The following is an 18,910-nucleotide window of genomic DNA, read 5'->3' as shown; positions in this document are numbered from 1 at the left end:
TTTCTAGATCTCTCTAGAAGGGTTTACTCACATCATTAGGAATGGTGAGTTCATGGGTGCTGGCTGGTGGACTGGCATCCAAACCTGAGTCAGAGACAAATGCAACCAAGAAGGTAGTTTGACTTTGGAAACCTCTCATGGCGTTCGTTCGTGCGGGCTTTGTACACGTCTCATACCTGGGAAGCTGTAAGTATTAGCGAGCAAGCAAACAAAAGCTGCATTTATTTATTGATTGATTGATTGATTGTAGTGAGGCTTCTTCACCTTCTTTCTCCTGAATTAAATTAAATGATGTGTTATTTGATTCAGTGCTAGAAAATTTGGACATTAAAAAATAAATAAATTTGAGATCTGCTGGCATCTAGTGGTGAGACTTTATTGAATTCAAATTTTTAACATCAGATGTAGTAGATCATAGATGGGAAAACACGAAATTCCTGTGCACAAAGAAGACAAAGATGGGGCAGCCAACGCCTAAATGCTACCTGACAATGGATGACTAAAAACTGTACACAGATAACCTTTTAAAATATACTTACCATATATATTTCTGCTATTATTTGTATTTAAAGTCACTTCTTTTGTAAGTTTAAGGTTTCTCGTTTGTATTTTTGCAAAATTTGTTTTGATGATGTGTTCATGATTATTCTTGCATTTGGTCCTTGATATGTGCCTAAGTTCACAGGAAATATGGGGGAAATTCACAAGGTATTTTTGGTCTAGCGTGTCATAATCTTTCACTTTTCATTTTGTCCTCTTGTGCAAAAAAAGTGCAACACCCGAAAGATTTGCTATGTCCTGTTGCCAATTCTGCTTTGAAAAATATCCTTTTTACTTTGAAGACCATGTCTCTTTTTTTTGCTTTTAGCAGCATAAAATCAGAAGGAACCAAGAAAGCAATATATATATATGAAACTAGGAGCCAAAAATCACAGGGGCTAATCATGCTGTGCCAAAAAGAGAGATAAGGTGGAAGGTAGGGAGAGAAAATGTTTCTCTGGATGCAAAGAGAAGGAATTATCCAAAGTAGTCCCTCCAGGAATTCACATTCTTGCAGCTGGAGTTCAAATTAAATGGATCCCCGTGAATTCGGTGTCACAGCAGTTTCATTCACTCTTTCTTCCCCTGAACCAAACAACCGCATAAGTGCGAGAGAGATGTCTCACATTTACCTCCAAAAATCATTGCTCAAAGATCTTTGATGGTCTGTATGAAAAGAGGAACAGCTGCATGTGCTGAAAGAAAGAATTTTGCTTTTTGGTTTCCTTTCAAAATAAAGATTCCATTTTTAAAAGATTTAAAAATGTAAAGATTTTAGTAAAATTTAAAGCTTTTAAGTAAAAATGTATTCCCTTTTACTGAGGTCTTAAAACAAAAAATGTTGCTGCAAACTCGTTTCATTGGCAGGAATGCCCCCCCCCCCCCAAAAAAAGGGTCTGTGAAATCCTGGAGGGACTGCTGAAGGGTCTCGTGGGTACGTACCAGGGAAAGCAGGGGTGGCCTGTCCGAGAGGGGTAAAAGGGGTTTGCTGCATAGCCAACTGGTGGAGCTTGGTCAACTGCTGAAGGGTTAGGAGGGAAAGTAGAACTAAGAGGTTACTGTTACACAGGTCACAGGAAATGAAGTCAAATCTAGAGTGATGAAACAGTGAGGATTAGGAGGCCATGACACAGGGAAGTGAAGGACAGGAGGGGGGGTGGGGGGGAGAACCCTGAATGATGATCATCTGCTTTGAAGCAGCAAGTCCCCGGATATGTTTATATATTCTGTGTATTTATAGTTTTATCTAATGTGTGGCTTTTTATATCCTAATTTTCCTTTACTAGAGGAGACAGAGTGGCAGGCACCTTTCATTACTGTGTGCCTTATTAGTTCACTTTTATGACTCAGAATTCTATTGAATAAACATTAGAGCTTTTCCCCACAACATGGTCGCTGTATATCTACCCCCCGCTGTGCGTCATTTCCATCAGGAACGGGGAAAGATGGATGCTTTCAAACCTTTTCCTCCTTTTAACAGGAGTTTTAATGAGGGTGGAAGAGAGCATCAATCCAGTGCTTGAGTGATTGTTGCGTCAACCAGCAGCTCCAGTGACATCAATCATTGCCCAACTGTGAATTAGTCGAACTGACGCAAGGTATCTTTTCAGCTATTCTTACCACAAGGACAGAGGAAGGCAGATTATTAATGACGACTACCTAGTCCGGTGGAATTAAAAGGGTGTCACCGTCCAAACCGCCGTTGCTTACAGTCCTCGCTTTTGTCATTATCACCAGCGCTCATTAGTTAATCAAAAAGCTGCAGTTCTGAGCTGCAGATACATTTTAGAACATACATAACCACCAAAAAAGGAGTTATTCGTGGCTCGAAAGGAAACAAGTTGTTTGAGATGGAAAGAATTTTATGACTATTAGATATTAAGATAGGGATACTGTTTAGAATTATCAGTTAAATTAAAGAAATTAACTCACATCTGGGTGTGGTATGGCATATTGTCCCTGAATTGTATAGGCCTGGAAAGTAAAAGAGAAATGGACAGTTTTAATAATTCATAATATGAATGGAAAGGCAACAAGGTCATGCTTGCAAATGTACAGAGGAGCTGTGATCTTATTCAAAGAAGGACCCTCTGCTGTGTGGAGGACACATTTCAATGTGCCACGAACAATGAAATAACATCATAAGAACCAAAGTAAAAGGATGTAATTGTGTCAGTACGTAACAAGAATGCAAATATAAATAGTGGGAGAATTAATTAAGGAAAAGGAGCATTTAAAAATCCAGCCAATTGTTATTCATCCTCAAGCGTCAGCTGTGTAGCCACTTAAAAAGCTTGACACTCACTTCCTGTAAATACAATCATCACATGACCTTTTTTATCCAAAACCACTGTAGGTGTAACTTATAATGCCCATACTTGTGCTTATAAACTCAGTTTGAAAGCATTAAAAACCTCTTTGGGGGATTTGTATTCAGCAGACATGAAATGCAACCTCCTATTTTTACACTTTTGGTAAACCCTGCTGGTGCGTGCGCTTCAAAGGGTGCATTGTCCGTAGTCATCACCTGTTGGTTTCTACTCCATTTACTGGGTAGGCCCACAATTTCCAGAGAAAAGCCTGCAGATTGGACTCATTATGTGGATTTATATGCTGCGTTTCTCACGGCAAAGCTTTTCTCTCCTGCCGCTTTTGTTGTGCATTGGGCAGCTTTTAGAGCATCCAAAGCGCCTGTTCTCATTAGCATTTGTTGTGTGTTGAGGCTGACTCCTGTTGACATAGCTCACTGTTTCACACATGCCTGCAGCCTGGCCAGTGTAATAATGTTGCACTGCTTGTGCTTTTGCTGCTGACGGTGGACTTATGGTCACTTGTTAGAAAAATGAAAGCGCAGGACATTTTGGTGTTTGAACAAAAAAAAAAAAAAAACCCCAAAAAACCTGACACTGTAATTTTTCTAACGATGAGGGGTTCATTTGTAAAAGTGATATGAGGGCACTAAGTGAAAATGCTTGCAGACAAACGTGGCGGCTGATGTTGCAGTAAAAGTCCCGAGTTGATTTGGGGCACAGACTAACTAGCGATGCTGCAGAGCTGGCTCAGCTCTTACCTGACCACCAGAAAAAATGACTGGGGTGGAGGCGGGCTTTGGGCGGTAGGGAATGGTGGCACCTTTTGGTGGAGACTGGAAGGAAAGGAAGACAGGAAGACAGAGAAATGGCTGAGTTAGCAAAACTTTTATGGATTAACCCATATTTAATGTGTACGATACCCACTCCACACTGAGCTTCTCTGTCACTTTCTGATTTATTTTACAGGACATGTATATCACATATCAGTCTGACTTTTAGGTTAATTGTGTTTCTTCCGTAAAACCAGAAGTTTGGCTTCAGTGCGTTTTACTGGTACAGATAAAGTTCTGGATAACACACTTCCAAAGTTTCCAGGATTCAACTTTTTTATTTCCCATTTCCACATTCAGCTGACTGTGAAATGAATGTGTACTGGTGAGTACATGCATGGAAAGTATTCATTAGTTCTGGAATTCACCTGTTTTATATTGTAAAGCTCTTTTTTATTTGAGTTTTTCTTCAGCAAGATGGGAAAATGCAGATTGCAGATATTAGGAAATGATTTTTCCCCCTCAAAGAGTGTTTCTGATAAATGTGTGTGCAAAAAAAGGACAACAATTCTGCTTTGTTTCAGCATAGATGCACAAAACCCAAATTATGAAGCAATTACACACTAAGGCTGCAATTAAATCAGGTTACTGGACACCGACAACAGCAGCAAATTGGCCTTGTCACTGTCTGGCAAGTTGGGCCAACCAGCAAAGGAGTGACCGTAACACACAACATAAACAGCATCCATAAATGACAGCATGAAGTAGCCAATCAGAGCATGTACGGATGCAGCATGCTTGGTTTCTGATGCAGGTGAAACTTTCAAGATGTCAGGTTAACTTCAGAGGCTGCAGGACAGCCGCTGCACATTCAGATTACATTGTTATTGATTCAGTTATTCATGCTCAGCCTCAGCATCAAGGCTGCTGAATACATTGGAGAAAGCATAATCAGATTTCCTCTGCAGCATCATGAAGGCAAAGTAATCACTTAAATCTGTGTTTGAAACACGATACCAAGAATGTGCATAGGAATGTAACACCAATAAATCAGACGTGATTTTGTCTTAAATGCTAGCACAACAACTAGTGGTAGAAAAAAAAAATGGAGGCAACTACACCATTAATCCCAGTTCATTCCTAAACCAGGTCATGCCTCCGCGTTTAAGCAAATATAAATATCAGGGTAAGGTTCTTATCAAATCCAAGCTGGTCTACTCGCCATTGTTCTCCCCCCTCACCCTTGACCCCTCCTCTGTCTCAGTTACTGAGCTTCTGGCATATGAACGCTGAAACTGTCTTTTATAAAGTTCAGGTTTATACATTTATACTTTGTCATACAACATATTCAACAACATCACTACATACCTCTAGCATGACCACACAGATTTGTTTAACACACTGAATGATCGCTTCTGGGGTCCCAGAGATTGTCACTGCACGCTCCGTGGAGTTCGGCAGCATGTCCCCTGCCACCTGAACCTGGGCCCCTGTGGACTAGAGTAGAATACAGCTGCTCATTTAACATGCACTCGTGTCTGCAGGGCAGCCCAATTAAATCTTCATGTATTTGTCTGCTGATTTTCTTTAATCAATCGTTTGCGCCTGTTTTCGTTCTAAGGTCATGTTTCATGTCTCGTGAGATTTCTGAGTGTGATTACTATTAACGCTTCTGATGATTTTTGAATAATTGTTTATTCATCAGTGATATTGTAATAATGGGTGAAAAGGCAAAAGTTGGAAAGTCTACCCACTATAAGGTGAACATGAATGTATTTTCAAGGATTCAGACTCTAATTTCTAGGTTTGAATGTTAATATTTCTGTCGGCGATTATGGATTAAATGTGTTGCTTTATTACAGTTTTGGAACCTGCTTATCAAATCAAAATAAATATAAATAAAAACAACTATTCACTTAAAACTATCTTTTAACACATTTTCCCCCCACGGCTTAATAACATAAGCAGGGGGACAGAAACGTGTGGCTGGCTGACCCTTACTGTTTGTCTTTCTAGTAGAATTAACCTCAACTGCATTTCCTAATTTGTTAGTCATAGAAAATAAATAAATAAATGAAAGAAATCATTTCATACCTCTCTCATTTCTTTTATTTTAGAGCCTCCTTTTCCTATGAGGGAGCCACATTGGCTAGCTGGCACCACAAGCCTTAAGGTGACTGGGGGCTTGCTGGTTGCTGGGCTGTTGCTCATAGAATTGATTATGTCCTTAAAACAACAAAATTCATGTCATTTTGCTGACAAGATTCAGTCAAAAACATTTAATTATTTCAAGAATGAGAATTTAGTCCATAACTCTAGCTTTACCGCCAGTGTCTGTGGTGAGGTTAACTGTAGCATTTTAGCTTTTAGCATAAAGCCAAACATTAGTGAGGCAAAGCGACACTAATAAGTCCCGGGGTGCCAAGCTTTGTTATTGCTTGTTGTGCATGAAAAGACCATATTGACTAGACAATTCAAATGTCCCAGAGGTGATCTGAGCACATCAATGGCTTCATATCAGCAACAATGTGAACATACCTCCTCAAATTTGTAGGCAATCATTGCAAAAGCCTTAAAGATGGTGTCTGTTGGCCCAGTGATAGTGACAATCCTTTCTGGACAGTTGCCCTCGGAAATATTGATTCTTGCTCCACTCTTGAAACGAATAAATTATTATTTTTTTTAAAATAGATAATACTAAGTATGGTCTCATTTGATTTATTATTGTCTCAGTTTAGTAGAAGTGTACAACTTTTAATGAACTATTGAAACCATGAAACCCACCTCTTCTCTCATCTTTTTCACAGTTTCCCCTTTCTGTAGGCAGAATAAATAATTAAATAAATTTACAGTTAATGTTATTTTTATCAGCAATACATGTTACTGAAAAAACTTAAATGAAACTAAACCATATATACCTTTCCAATTATGCTTCCGACCTCCTGCAATCAAACAAAAACAAGGTTAACTGTTGTCCTCGGAAGGTGAATGAGTTATCCTGGAAACTTGAAAGTAAAAATGCAGAGAATGTTATACGAATAAACAAATACATTAAAAAAAAAAAAGTCAAAAATAGAGTTATCTGTCCTGGTGAAACCAAACTGGAACTTTGAAGAGTCACAGCTGTGACCCGACTGGCAGATAAAATTAGAGGCGGATTTGTGCATCAGCAAAGTTGTGGTCTTTGTTTTTTTGTTCTCAAACTCTGACTACATCTTTTAAAAAATGACTCTTTAGAAACTCCATTGACTACACCTTCATTATTTGTTACACATATTGATGTTCCTGTGGCAAGTCTCTGTGTAAGTCCATCACTCACAAATGACGTGCTGTCATTTCCCATGAATTCAGCAACTCTAGTTATTTTAGCCTTTAAACAATGAGACATCACTCACATCTGACAATTGTTTCCTATAGCTGCCATATGTTGGACTGTCTTTAAACACACACAATTTCTGTCTTTTTCTGCACAGACAAGTCATGACTATGAAAGGACCACCATATTCTTCTAACCTCGACTTCATCACAATGTTTTCAGTATCCTTTACAGTTACTATGGAGCAGTGGCTTCAAGGTGAACAACACCTGAGGGTCACCTGACTGCTCCTAAACTCACCAGCCCTTTTCCATATGTTAGTTTGAAGGGGATGACTTCGACATGGTGCCATCTCCTCCTCCAGTTATACGTCTTCTGGTCCCTGAGCCTTAATACAGTGTGATCATCACTATTAACTATCAGTGGGTCCTCTGGCTTCTGGTTACTTCATTATAAACTAGGTACCGGCAATAAATATGGGCTGGAATTCTTTATTTTGGTGAAAACCCTGTTGAAAAAAATGCCACTTTCAAAATCTACTGTGGCATTAATATTTAAGAAGTAAATTAATGATAATAAAAACAATGACATCAATGCCCAGTTCCTGACAAGTCCTATTGTTTCTAAATGGATGCGTGAATGGAATCTTTGGTGGTTCTTACCCATTACTGGAACATATTACTAATCCAGATAACATTTATAGCTTATCACTACTACAGAAATGCATTGGTTGGACAATAGGGATTGAGTTTTGCTGTAAAACGAACACAGCTGGGTGGTGGTAGTGGTATCTCCAACACAAGTTTTTCATATCAACAAACAAACCTGCCCAAGGGCAGGATAGATAACAAGGCTGCCTGGCCCTGAAGTATAAGTAGAAAGCAATGAATAAATGTATTGTTTCAGAATTATATTTAATTATTCCCAGCAGAAGCAGCGGTCAGAGCCACTCTGGTGCAGAGTGCTCTGCAGCGCTGCACCGAAGAGGTAAGACAAGGCCATCAGTCTCATATTTCAACACAATCTTTCAGAATCTAAGTTTAAGATGGGATGCCACAAGGTTTCTCAGAGATTCTGAGACAACTATGGATCTGAATGTGACAAGCAGACAAGCAGAGCTATTGCAGAACTCTGGCTTTAGTTTTGACTGGAGCTGGGATTATTCTGCACAAGTTTGCTTATCTGATTAAAACAGAGATCTTAATAAATACCATCTATATAAAATCAGATATGGCAGATCAATTTCAGTGTTAACAGCAGAGCTGCAGACTTTATTGTGTAACAACTCACAGCATTTAAGTAAAATCAAAGATGAAGTGAACCAAGTTCCCTTTAATCTCAAATAAATGACCGCAAATTCAGGAAACAAGAAATTCATGCAAACATGGCCCACACTGGCATTCGGTGCCTCCTACCTTTCCATGCATGAGCAGGCGGATTGTAAGGGTGACATTGAGGCCACCCTCTGGCTGAATTTTAGAGGGCTCCATGGAGGTGGATGTTTTGAAGAACAGGGTGTTTCAGAATGATACAGAATGGGGGGAGGGGTTAATCCAGCCAGCCAGTCACCTGAAAACACAGCGTTACACAAAACACACCTGTTATTTTGCGTCTGGTTGATATCATGATACCACACTTGGAAAACAAAAATGTGTGACTCAAAAACATTTTATTGTAGTCTGCAAATAAACCATTGTTTAAATAGTTATTTTAGTATCTGTTTGTGGAAAATTCCTGTTACCAATTTTTTTGCCTTTCTTCATGATATGACTGTGATAATGTAAAATGTTAATTAATTTGGTCAAAGGTAATAAATGATGAGCATACATGGGAATAAAAAGATAAATTTGTCTGGAAACAAAATTATTCCACTTTTATGGGCAATGTTGTAAAAATATGAACCATGCAAATGTTTTATAGCCATATGGGCTTTGTCATTTCACCAACACAGCATGATCCAACGATTAAATTAAAAAATAATAGGTGCTCTTCAGTTGCCCTTGTTATTTAATTTACTAAAAATATCACTGAGACCTAGTTATGACTTTGTAAAACATCTATACTCAATATTTTGGAAAATAAAGTCCACCTTCATTTTATTACTTTTACACTAATGATTACGTCATAGTTTTAGCATGAGCGTACATTTGAAACAGCGCCACTTCAATTTAGCGGGCGAATGCGGTATAACACCAGGTGGTGTTGCTGGTGAAATCCAGGTGAATAAAATTAAGTCATTATAAAGGAGTGAGACCGGGAAAGGGCTGTTATAAACTGGAAAAAACAGTGTGAACGCAGGTCTAAAATATAAATAACAATGTTGAAAACTAAGTTGTAAGATCTTATTTGTCATTTGTAGCTACGAAGTAGCAAACCTGCACTTCCGGTTGACGGAAAAATAGTTGGAAAACATGCGCTGCAAAATTTGTGAATTTAAACTTGGAAAATGAAAGAAGCACCCTCAAAATAGAAAAATCATCTCAACGGTGAGTAAAATTATGTCTTGTTGCAATATCCAATTCCTTTTTGAAAGCCCTGGAGGCTTCAGCCACTGTTAGCTACAGTGAAGGTGATTGATCGCTAGTGGATCAATATGTGGGTCAATATGTCTTTAGTCTGCAAAGTCTCTGGTTTTCCTTTCATTTCCAATTTCTCCATGCCTTACCATAAGTAGGATGACGTTCTATCATTAAATGCTCACTTTAAAAAAAAAAAAGATATGACACATTTAAAAACAACTTGTACATGCATTGTTTTTATTGCAATCCGTTTTACTGAGTCGATATGATGCAATTTTTTGAGTTTTGATCAGCCTTGCAAATGCTAGATTGTCAGTTATACCGAGGGCTGCTCCATCAATGAAGAATTGTAAGCAGTGTAGGTTTTTCAAGGCAATTTGGACTGCATTTGCACAAGTAGTTCTAACAAAAATCACTGTGCAGCATGCACTCATTTTCTGTGAGACTTCCTAATTTGCCTCTAGGCAGTACATTGCCATCTGATGTGGAAGAGCTGTTGCTTGCATCTGCTAAGCCTGTCTTGATATTGGCCAACAAGCTCAGGCTCCGTTGTTCTACACTGCAATTAGATAATTTCTTTCTTTTGTCCGTTGGACCACACAAACGCATCTTGCCCAGCTTGTTTGATGATGTGTAGTGCAGAGACACTGTCTACATGATTCACACATAATGGTGTCGGCCATATCTTCAATCCTTTTTCTTATCAGAATGTTGTGATCGTGCTGTAGCTGCTGCTTCAGTCTGCAGAAAGCTTCATTGTTACTTTCTGGAACCTACGTGAACCACAGTTGAGCCAGAGCTCAATATTATTTTTAACCCGTTTTAATGTGATGTACATGAACATGTATTTAATGAACATGTATTATTGTGTTTCATTTGTTAAAGCTGTAGTGTTGGTTTAATGTTTAAATATAACAATTTTTCTTCAAGTAACCGACAGGTTAATATTTATGTATGCAGATTTTGCCATCTAATACTCAAACCTTGTGACCTCAATGTCCACCCTGCTGGTTTCTTAGACACAACAGGGTATAAAAGAGGGAAATAAACAACATTATGATGTTGCTGGAGTGGACAGGGCAAATTCCAAGAGATATTGGTGTCTATGTTCATTTAAGGAATTTAACGTTACTTGAAAAAATATTGTTTCTAATCCCCAAATGAGCAATCTTGAGAACCTGTGTCCTCTTACATGCACATTTGGAGAATGTTTAGAAGTTAAGTACTGTCCTTTTCTATTGCACACTGTCCCTTGATAAATAAAAATTAAAAAATAATCAAATACATTAGACGATTAAAAAAACGACAAATACAATACAGACGATCTCATATTAGGTTTGCTCAATGACCTGGAGCACTGCTGCCCTCAAAGCTAACATGTTGTATATAAGGTAAGATATGCTGCAAAAATCTGCATAAAGATGTTATAGTTGCTGGTCATTTGTCATGACAAAACCATTCTTGCAGATTTCATGTTGTTCTAGGTATACCACACCTTTTAATAGTGTTCTGTGCAGAAACCTCAAATGCATGCTATTCTCTCCCCACCATCGTGGTTTGATGTAGCCTGTTAGCCATAAAACACTCTAATTTAATACATAGAAATTACTGATATTTCTGAAACGACTCCTGAGCGCCAAACACCCTGGATGCATTTGGTGAAATGAGTTGTAGGATAATGAAAGAGTAATGTTGAATGTATCGCCAGGCTTGTATTGCCACAAGTCTTTTGTTGTAGCATGTGAGTCTTCAAGCAGCCATTCTGCCTGACCCGTTCGCCTGAAAGCAGCCTGGAAATCTGTCATCTTCGATCATTTGGCCTAGTTGGCATTTCAGGTCAGATTAGTGACAATCTGACGGCTTCTTGCATTGTTCTTCTGCCGAATAGCTTGTGCTCGGAGGGTGGGTGCAGATTTTGGAAGCATTCTAGATGGATGACCAATGATAAATTAAATAAATAAATGGCAATGGTGTCTAAATAGGACATGTGGAATTTGACCATTACTGATATAAATAATGTTGGCTATGCTTAAACTTGCCTATTTCTTCCCATAAATGGAAATACTTTCTGCAAATATCACTGTAACCATCCATTATTTTCATTTAACGTGCTCAATGTATGATAGAAATCATTGCATATTTTAAGTCAAGAGCTTCACACAATGCAATTAACCAGTTAAATTATCATCTCAGATATTGTGCGATCTGATTATACACACAAACGTTAAGCAAAATGGAGGTCACTGAAATGTTTTTAAAACCATAACATGGCTTACAAGCATTCAGATTTATGGTGAAAACTGTTTTTAGAAGTATTTACCTTTTTGCAGCTTCTCTAAGAGTTGACCAGAACCTCAGCTGACAACAAAAGATTGGAAAGGTGCGACTGAAATATTATCACTGCTCAATCGCCAAGACAAAATGGAATACAAGCAAGTACTTGGTCAAGACACGGAGTCATGTGGTCACGACGTCACGGTTCGTGATGTCACCATTAGGCGTGTAACCCCGAAAATGTTCGTCTGGGTGAAGTCTCTGATGGTGATTTGACTGTGTGGGACAGTGTTGTGGAATATGTGGGCATAAGGCACCCTGGGTGCCCCTCTGGAAGCCCCGGGCAAAGAGGAGGATTGGGGTCGTCTCTGCTTGAAATGGGACCCTGGATATTCTGACTGACATGTCAGTGAATCATGGCAGCTGCTAAAATCTCCATATGTTTAGTTTTTAGTGCATTTTTGCCTTGAAACTCCTGGGAAATATGATGACCAGTTTGCTTGTGGCTGTTAGCACCATTGTCCTTCTGAGGCGCCAAGACACGGTGCTGTGGAGAGACACTAGCGATGACTTCAGGTTGATGCTAAATCGTTCTTCTTACTGTGGTGATTTTATGTTCTGTTTATTTCACTCTTATTTAGGTTCCTCCAGTTAACCTCCAAGTCCAAATTATGTTGTCACCTAGCATGAATAATAAATGCTTGGGTTGTATCTGTCTTTGTCCACCAGCGTAGGTAGAACAGGCTTTTCCTCAATCATGTGGCACAAATATTGATGCTCCTAAAACCATATTATGATTATTATTTTTGTGCCTCTTCAAATTCTATGGCACTTTCAGGAATGTTTTTATCTGCCGTTCAGGATTTAAGGGGATGCTGATTTTAATTTCTAACAGTGAGAACTATTCAGGTGGAAAAACAACACACTTAACATACAGCATTGCAGACAAATGGCACTTTATCCTTAACCTTTTTTTCATAAACATATCCTGACATGTTCTCGTAACTATGAATTCTGTTTAAAGCGTGCTATTGGTAATTGTGGTTGATGAATAGGGAATGACAGATGAATCTGATTACTATGGATTTTAAGTGTGGAGATTAATGTTTGAACGCCTCTTTTTGTGTCTTCACTATACCCGAGTAGACAAACCTCCACATCTGCTGCATTTAAATAGGTTAAAAATGACAACATGTCTCGTGCACTTTGACCTGCTGGACTCTCCGATTCTAATTTAGTTTTGTGCAGAGCGGCCATTTTGATGTACGTAGTCCTATGAAGGAAGGAGTGCTGATATTTGCACCCTATTCAGCAACAGCTATAAGCAGCTAACACTTAATGAGTTTTACGTTTGAGACAGAACATCCTTATGAATGCTCCAGAAATCTGTAATTGTGTATATGCAGCATTTGTAGTCAAATTGTGCCAATTAAGGAACTAGGTTTTTGCAGTGCTGTCCTTTGTTAATAGATTAACTGAAACATTCTGGGGCTATGATGGCCCCAGATATAACGATGCATTTTTTTCTACTCTACTGCATGAAGAACATCATTTGTTTTTGATTAATGCACACTCGCACACGACTGTTGTAACAGCTGTAACAGTGTATGTGAGACAGCAGGTACCAATTACAGGATGTCGTTTTTACCCTTTTATTTGTTGGATATTGCAAAGGCAAACCTAACTACAAAAGGAGTACATGCTGAACTAAATAGGGGGGAAAAAAAATTAATAACTGATGTTTTTTCTTTTTTTTTCTTTTTGATGACGCATTGATGGAAAAAGTGACAGCCCGTGTCCTTTTTAATGGTAATGCTAGGTTGTCAGCTACAAATGGCAGTAGTCAGAAAATGTCAGAAACATCAGAACTCTCCAGTCATGTTTGCCAGCCTGGCTTTTCTGTGATGTTTGAGATGAAAGAGAAGATGGAAGTGATGTTTCCTGGAAGCCGATAAGAAAAGCAGTTTGTCTTTTATACATTTCCTCAGCTTGATCCTTTTTGACACGTGTGTCCCACCTCAAGCGTGCCCATTAAAGAGAGATTAATGTGCTGAAATATTAAAGAACAGAAAGGGGAAGGGATTATAGCTTTTACTATTACCTTAATACCCCAGTCTTCACTGTTGAGCACTTTAATGAAGTTCTGTGATTTGTTCAACAGAGTGAAAATGTATTTTTTTCCCCTGATTAATTATTGATTGTTAGTTGCGTCATCATGTGTGCAGCCCTGATCTCTTTGCTCCTTTCTCGTGGTTAATCACACTGTCCCACGGAATTGACTGCAGGACTGTCTTGGCTTCAGGTTCATTTACTGTCTCGATGCTTCCTTTGCTCACAATATAGATGCACACCTTTGCTGTGCTGTCCAAGTATGCTTGCTTTTTCTGTTTTAGACGTTGTCTCCAGTTTGCTGTGTAGTCATCTGCAAAAATGGACCCAGTTGGTGAACATTTTCCCATAAAAGGTTGGGCTGGATTTGCAGTTATCTTCAGGCACTGCTGGTAATTTTTGATATCCACACCAGTGCCAAGACCATCATTCCCAGTGCATGATGACAATGGAAAGAGATGTAAATTATTTTCTTGTCTGAAACCTAAAAATGTGTTTTAAAGTTGCTTAGAGTTCCTCAGACACTCGGGAGCTGGCTAACATCTGACACCTAAACCCTCTGGATTAAGATATAGATGGTTGTAAAGACTGCTGCATTAGTTTTGTCATTTTGATTTGTTGTCTTAATACTTTAGTCTTGATAGCTCTTGTTTATTTTTTAAAAATCATGATTGACATTGTAATACTTTATTTAAATAATACCCATGTGTGTGTAACTTGGACTTGTAACGTTAGCATATCGCTTGCAAGCAACATCATGAAGCCTATAACACTGATGTGGGATGAGAGTTGTTACAGACCTGTTTGAGTTGTTTCTTCTCAGGGCATAAAGGACACAAGAGAAATGTGGTTTCACTTTAGCACAAATCAGTTCATCAGCCCGTCGATCTCTCTTCTGGTTGATAGCCATTCCATCCTGAAAAGCCATGACAAATAAGGGATTAGGAGTACTTGGCTGATGTATGGAGTTGGATATCTTGAACATTTATCAGGCATTTAAAAAGAATTCTACAAAGTTATATTTCTGAAAAGAATATAAATAACTGGGGAAAAAAAATCTAAACCAAAATGATCTATGTATATAAGATTAAGTATACTTAACCCTTAATTTAATTTTAAATGTGATATTATTCTGATGGGAAGAATTATGCAAGTAGTTCTTCATACTGTGTCATGCCTTTATAAGTTTTATTATATATATTTTCTTGATGATATGCCTGGATTCAATAATATATAATATTTCCTAGTGGTCTTCTGCATTACTTCTACCAAGTGAAGAGAACTTTGATTCACACAATCATTGTTCCTTTTTATCTGAATGTTGTCCAACGATTCATGTCTTTGCAAGTTTTTCAAATTAAAGATGACCACTTACTTTACTGCACCCACCAGCTGATTCTTATTCAGATCCAATGAATTGTGGGGGGAAATTGGGCATATCTGTCAGGAAGATAGAAATGAGACATTCTGAATATGGGAAAGATTACATCATTAATCAGTTGTACGTTTGTTTCTTTCACTGAGCTGAGGAGCTGTTATCTCAGCATTTCAGGAGAAATTGTTCTGTACAAGACATGATGGTTTCAGTCTTCTGCCTCTTATTCTCTCACCAGTTCAGTTTATTTTAGAAGTTTACTGCCCTCTATTGGTCGGTCTGTCGAATAACAATGTAAAGGCTCTAACAAGTTATTGTGGACAGGATCAAATATAAATGTTTGTTCTAAATGCATGGTTCAGTGCACGGCTGAGGAAAAAATGTCAAAGGAATATGCAAGTTTTCTGGGAGTGAGGGTTTTATATGGCTCATCCATTTGCGATAATACAGGACAAAAGCCAGGGTTCATAACCCTGCACATTTAGAGCACATGCTCTAATCTCATCCATAGAAGCGGTGCAGCAAACTGAGCTCCCCTCTAAGCTTTAGATTCTCTGAAGGCTGGATGGGGGTGTGGAGGTCCTCAAAGGTGAAACTCTATTAGCACCCAGCTTGAAAGTCAATGAAAAAGACCCTAGTGTACTCCAGTCCCCTGACAGTATCAATGTTTAATGATATCTAAAAGGCTATTATCAATCCCCATTCTTTTTTTTTCTTTTATCCTCATTAAGTATCCTCACAATATAATCACCTCCTAAGATTAGAGCCCTGACCCCATCTAATGAAGGACTTGCCGTTCCCTGATGGTAAAGACATTTCTCTCACTCCCTCTTGCCCTCGCCCTCTCACCTCTGACATGCAAAAGATGAGCATGCAGATGCACCTTTATTCGACAGGGGGCAGCAGAGAAGCAAACATTGGAAAATGAATTTTTGTAATAAGGTTCATACTGAGACTGTAAATATGTGGAGACTGTAAATGCTTAAGGAAGTGTGCCATGGTTCTATGGGGGATCAATTTTAAGATGATAATCCCCTTACAGATATGGTACTAACAAAAGGTATAAAACTAAACCATCTATTATCTATATGCATTGGTGAACATGCTGTACATGCTGATGTATAAAATACAATCCAAACCTATGGCTTTATTTTTAATAAACTGAAATCATTCTCAGTTTCCTATATTTGGGTCAATATGCCAGATATTTCCACCGTATTTATAACGTCAGACATAAAGCATTGAAGGTGTAATTTACACCTTTACTTCACACAGACAAACCCTTATTTAGTCATACACCTACCAAAACAACTGAAAATGCTTACATCTAATTCATGTCCTCAATTACACACTGAATAATTGACAGTGCTTAAACGCACTGGGGGAAAAAGGGGCTGTGCAGCACATAAGTGGTCACTGGCAGAGCTTTGTCCATGAAGCTTTTAGCAAACGCTGCAGCGTTTGTTTTGTTGACCTGGTGTGTTTCTCTCAGAACTGCAATTCCATCACTCAAGTCGGTGTCGTGGTTTCGCTTTGAAGTCGTATAGATTGAGACCATTCTTTGTGTAGGAGATGACTAGGCCTTGCCATTTGTGAGAAGGGATTAGTCATGCTGTGTTTATTGGAGAGTGAGTCTCGCCTCACTTGACTGCTGCGTTGTCGGGATTTGAGCTTCAGAGGTGTTTTTTTTTCTTGTCAGAGTTGCTGAACGCTCAGTTGTAAAGAGAACAACACAAAACTTCTGCACATTAGTTGTCGCTTTCTGCCTTCGTAGAGTGAAAACGTACTGCATCACTTCTTCAGAAATGTGCTGCCTGTCAAATTATAGAGAAGAAAGTTTTACAGAAGAAGCTGAATTCTGAGTTTTGGTGTGGGGTAAGTTGCAAACACAATAGATCTGTGTAACAAAAGCATGATTTGCAGTTTGTGCAAAGATTGCAGCAATGGCCACTGAACACAGCTTAAAGCTCCATCATAATGTGTGGGAAGCATTAAATATATTATTGCATGCTTCTTTTATATTATATATGTGTGAATGTTCAGTCCACTAGATGGTGGTATGTGCTCACAGTGCGGAAATCTGACTCTGATTCCACACTGGAAAGGTTTGACTAAATTTGACCACGAATAAACCTTCACTGAACAGCAAGCACCCGCATAAACTGATCAGATTAACCTGAAAAAAACAAATAAAAATGTAATTTATAATATGACATTTGCAAGGTGTAATCATTTGGAAAAATCCCATCTGGGAAAAATAGGCTGTATTGTTGAAATGCTTGGCATTTTGATCAGTATCGGACCTCTGTTTCCACTTTTATGTACCTCACACAACAAATATAAAAGGATTCAGAAATGTAGTTTTCCATCCGAGGTGAATAAGTGGCATTATTCATTACCTGTTTAATTCAAGAGGTAACTGAGATGTAGGTACTGTAAATGCACACATCATCTCAGTGGTGACTGCTTTGCAGAGTAACCTGTGACAATTTTATTCCTTAATGGATTAGAACATGTGGATTGAAATGAAAACAAATGTCAATGTACCTGCATCCAGTAAACCTTTATAATTCATATCATCTAATTGTCATGCTTCATGCAGCCTCCCCTGTCATCCATTATGATTCTCTTTTGTTGAGGACTTGTTGGCCTTTTTAAAGATAAATTTGAATATTGGTGAGGCTTTTCAGCTGCATAAAAGATGAACATAGACAAGGGTTTTTGTTTATTAAAGTAGGTAGAAAGCATGGTTCATGTTCTAATGTATCATTAGCACTGTATAGATGGTTATCTGATATATCATCCTCAAACCAGAGCTCTACAGTCTCTACTGATGTGCATGTGTTGCAGAGAAGGGCAGTCCTTCAATTGGACATGGAAATGCAAGTTGTATATCTTCACTCTGGACATGTTTATGTCCAGAAAGGCTTTCCTTTCTGCCTGCTCATTACAGCTACTGTCAAGAGTGAGCTGTGCGTTTATTTATGATATGTGATGTGCATGCGTTGATAAGACCGAGCACATACGTATTCTATAGCTGTCTGACTAGGTTCTGTGTGAGTGCTGAAGCATCTGCGCAGTTATCACCCCAGAAAGATGGCATAAAGCTGACATTTTTGAATTGGTTTTTCTAATCTAAAAACGGAAAAACCTAAAAAAAACAAATGATTGAAGTAATCGTGCTATTTATTATGACACTTGGACTTCAGCCTTGGATTTTTCTCGATCATCTCTGACATGTTTCTCCACCTTTTTATTAGAGCTCACCTGTGGTAGGTTTAATTGTCATGTATTTAATAGACTCTAAGACAAATGACCTGCCTCCAGATGTCTAGATTATGATTTGGGCAATTCTTTCAAAATAGCCATCTTTGGAATGGTGTTGAGACATGATCACCAATCTGAGCTTCAGGTTCATGACAGTCACCAGATTGAGGCCCCTCGGTACACAGCCAAGACAACACAGGAACCACTCTGTGAATGTCCTTGAGTGGACCATCCACAGCCCAGACTTAACCCAGTTTTCTGGTGAGACCTGGAAATGGCTGTCCATCAAACTGGAGACTGTGGTAGGTGGTGCTTCTACCAAGTATGGAGTCTGAATAATGCCAACCAGCCAACAGCATGGAGAAATCTGCACTCTTCGCTGTTCCACATTTATTTCGAATAGTTAACTAGCCCCTGTGATCCTACAA

The 18,910-nt window shown here is 38.6% G+C and overlaps 1 protein-coding gene and 1 long non-coding RNA gene across 6 annotated transcripts in view; one reads left to right on the top strand and one right to left on the bottom strand.

Annotated features, from left to right (window-relative positions):
• The window catches only part of LOC105417586 (uncharacterized), a 69,878-nt gene that overhangs the window by 30,330 nt on the left and 20,638 nt on the right, over positions 1 to 18,910 (top strand). Inside the window, exon 1 of one of the 3 annotated variants that reach the window (XR_003887828.1) lies at positions 9,125 to 9,157. The exons of 1 other annotated variant lie outside the window; for it this stretch is intronic. This is a non-coding gene — a long non-coding RNA (uncharacterized lncRNA). One more of the 3 variants, XR_003887826.1, reaches the window with a different exon arrangement.
• Positions 1 to 18,910, bottom strand: part of pcbp3 (poly(rC) binding protein 3) — a 30,520-nt gene that overhangs the window by 4,131 nt on the left and 7,479 nt on the right. The window contains exons 2-13 of one of the 3 annotated variants that reach the window (XM_029833647.1): positions 15,216 to 15,280; positions 14,641 to 14,756; positions 8,354 to 8,507; positions 6,541 to 6,564; positions 6,407 to 6,439; positions 6,161 to 6,277; positions 5,717 to 5,848; positions 4,991 to 5,119; positions 3,611 to 3,685; positions 2,473 to 2,514; positions 1,483 to 1,558; positions 32 to 84 (exon numbers count right to left, since the gene is read on the bottom strand). In XM_029833647.1, coding sequence (XP_029689507.1) covers positions 32 to 84; positions 1,483 to 1,558; positions 2,473 to 2,514; positions 3,611 to 3,685; positions 4,991 to 5,119; positions 5,717 to 5,848; positions 6,161 to 6,277; positions 6,407 to 6,439; positions 6,541 to 6,564; positions 8,354 to 8,428 — 756 coding nt within the window. In that variant the 5' untranslated portion in view covers positions 8,429 to 8,507; positions 14,641 to 14,756; positions 15,216 to 15,280. Of the gene's footprint in view, positions 1 to 31; positions 85 to 1,482; positions 1,562 to 2,472; positions 2,515 to 3,610; positions 3,686 to 4,990; positions 5,120 to 5,716; positions 5,849 to 6,160; positions 6,278 to 6,406; positions 6,440 to 6,540; positions 6,565 to 8,353; positions 8,508 to 11,777; positions 11,800 to 14,640; positions 14,757 to 15,215; positions 15,281 to 18,910 lie in introns of those variants that run through there. The other 2 variants (XM_029833639.1, XM_003962110.2) reach the window with 2 other exon arrangements.

Source organism: Takifugu rubripes, chromosome 1 (assembly GCF_901000725.2).
Source record: "Takifugu rubripes chromosome 1, fTakRub1.2, whole genome shotgun sequence".
In the NCBI taxonomy this organism is placed as follows: Eukaryota; Metazoa; Chordata; class Actinopteri; order Tetraodontiformes; family Tetraodontidae; genus Takifugu; species Takifugu rubripes.
This window is presented reverse-complemented; position numbering and strand designations above follow the sequence as displayed.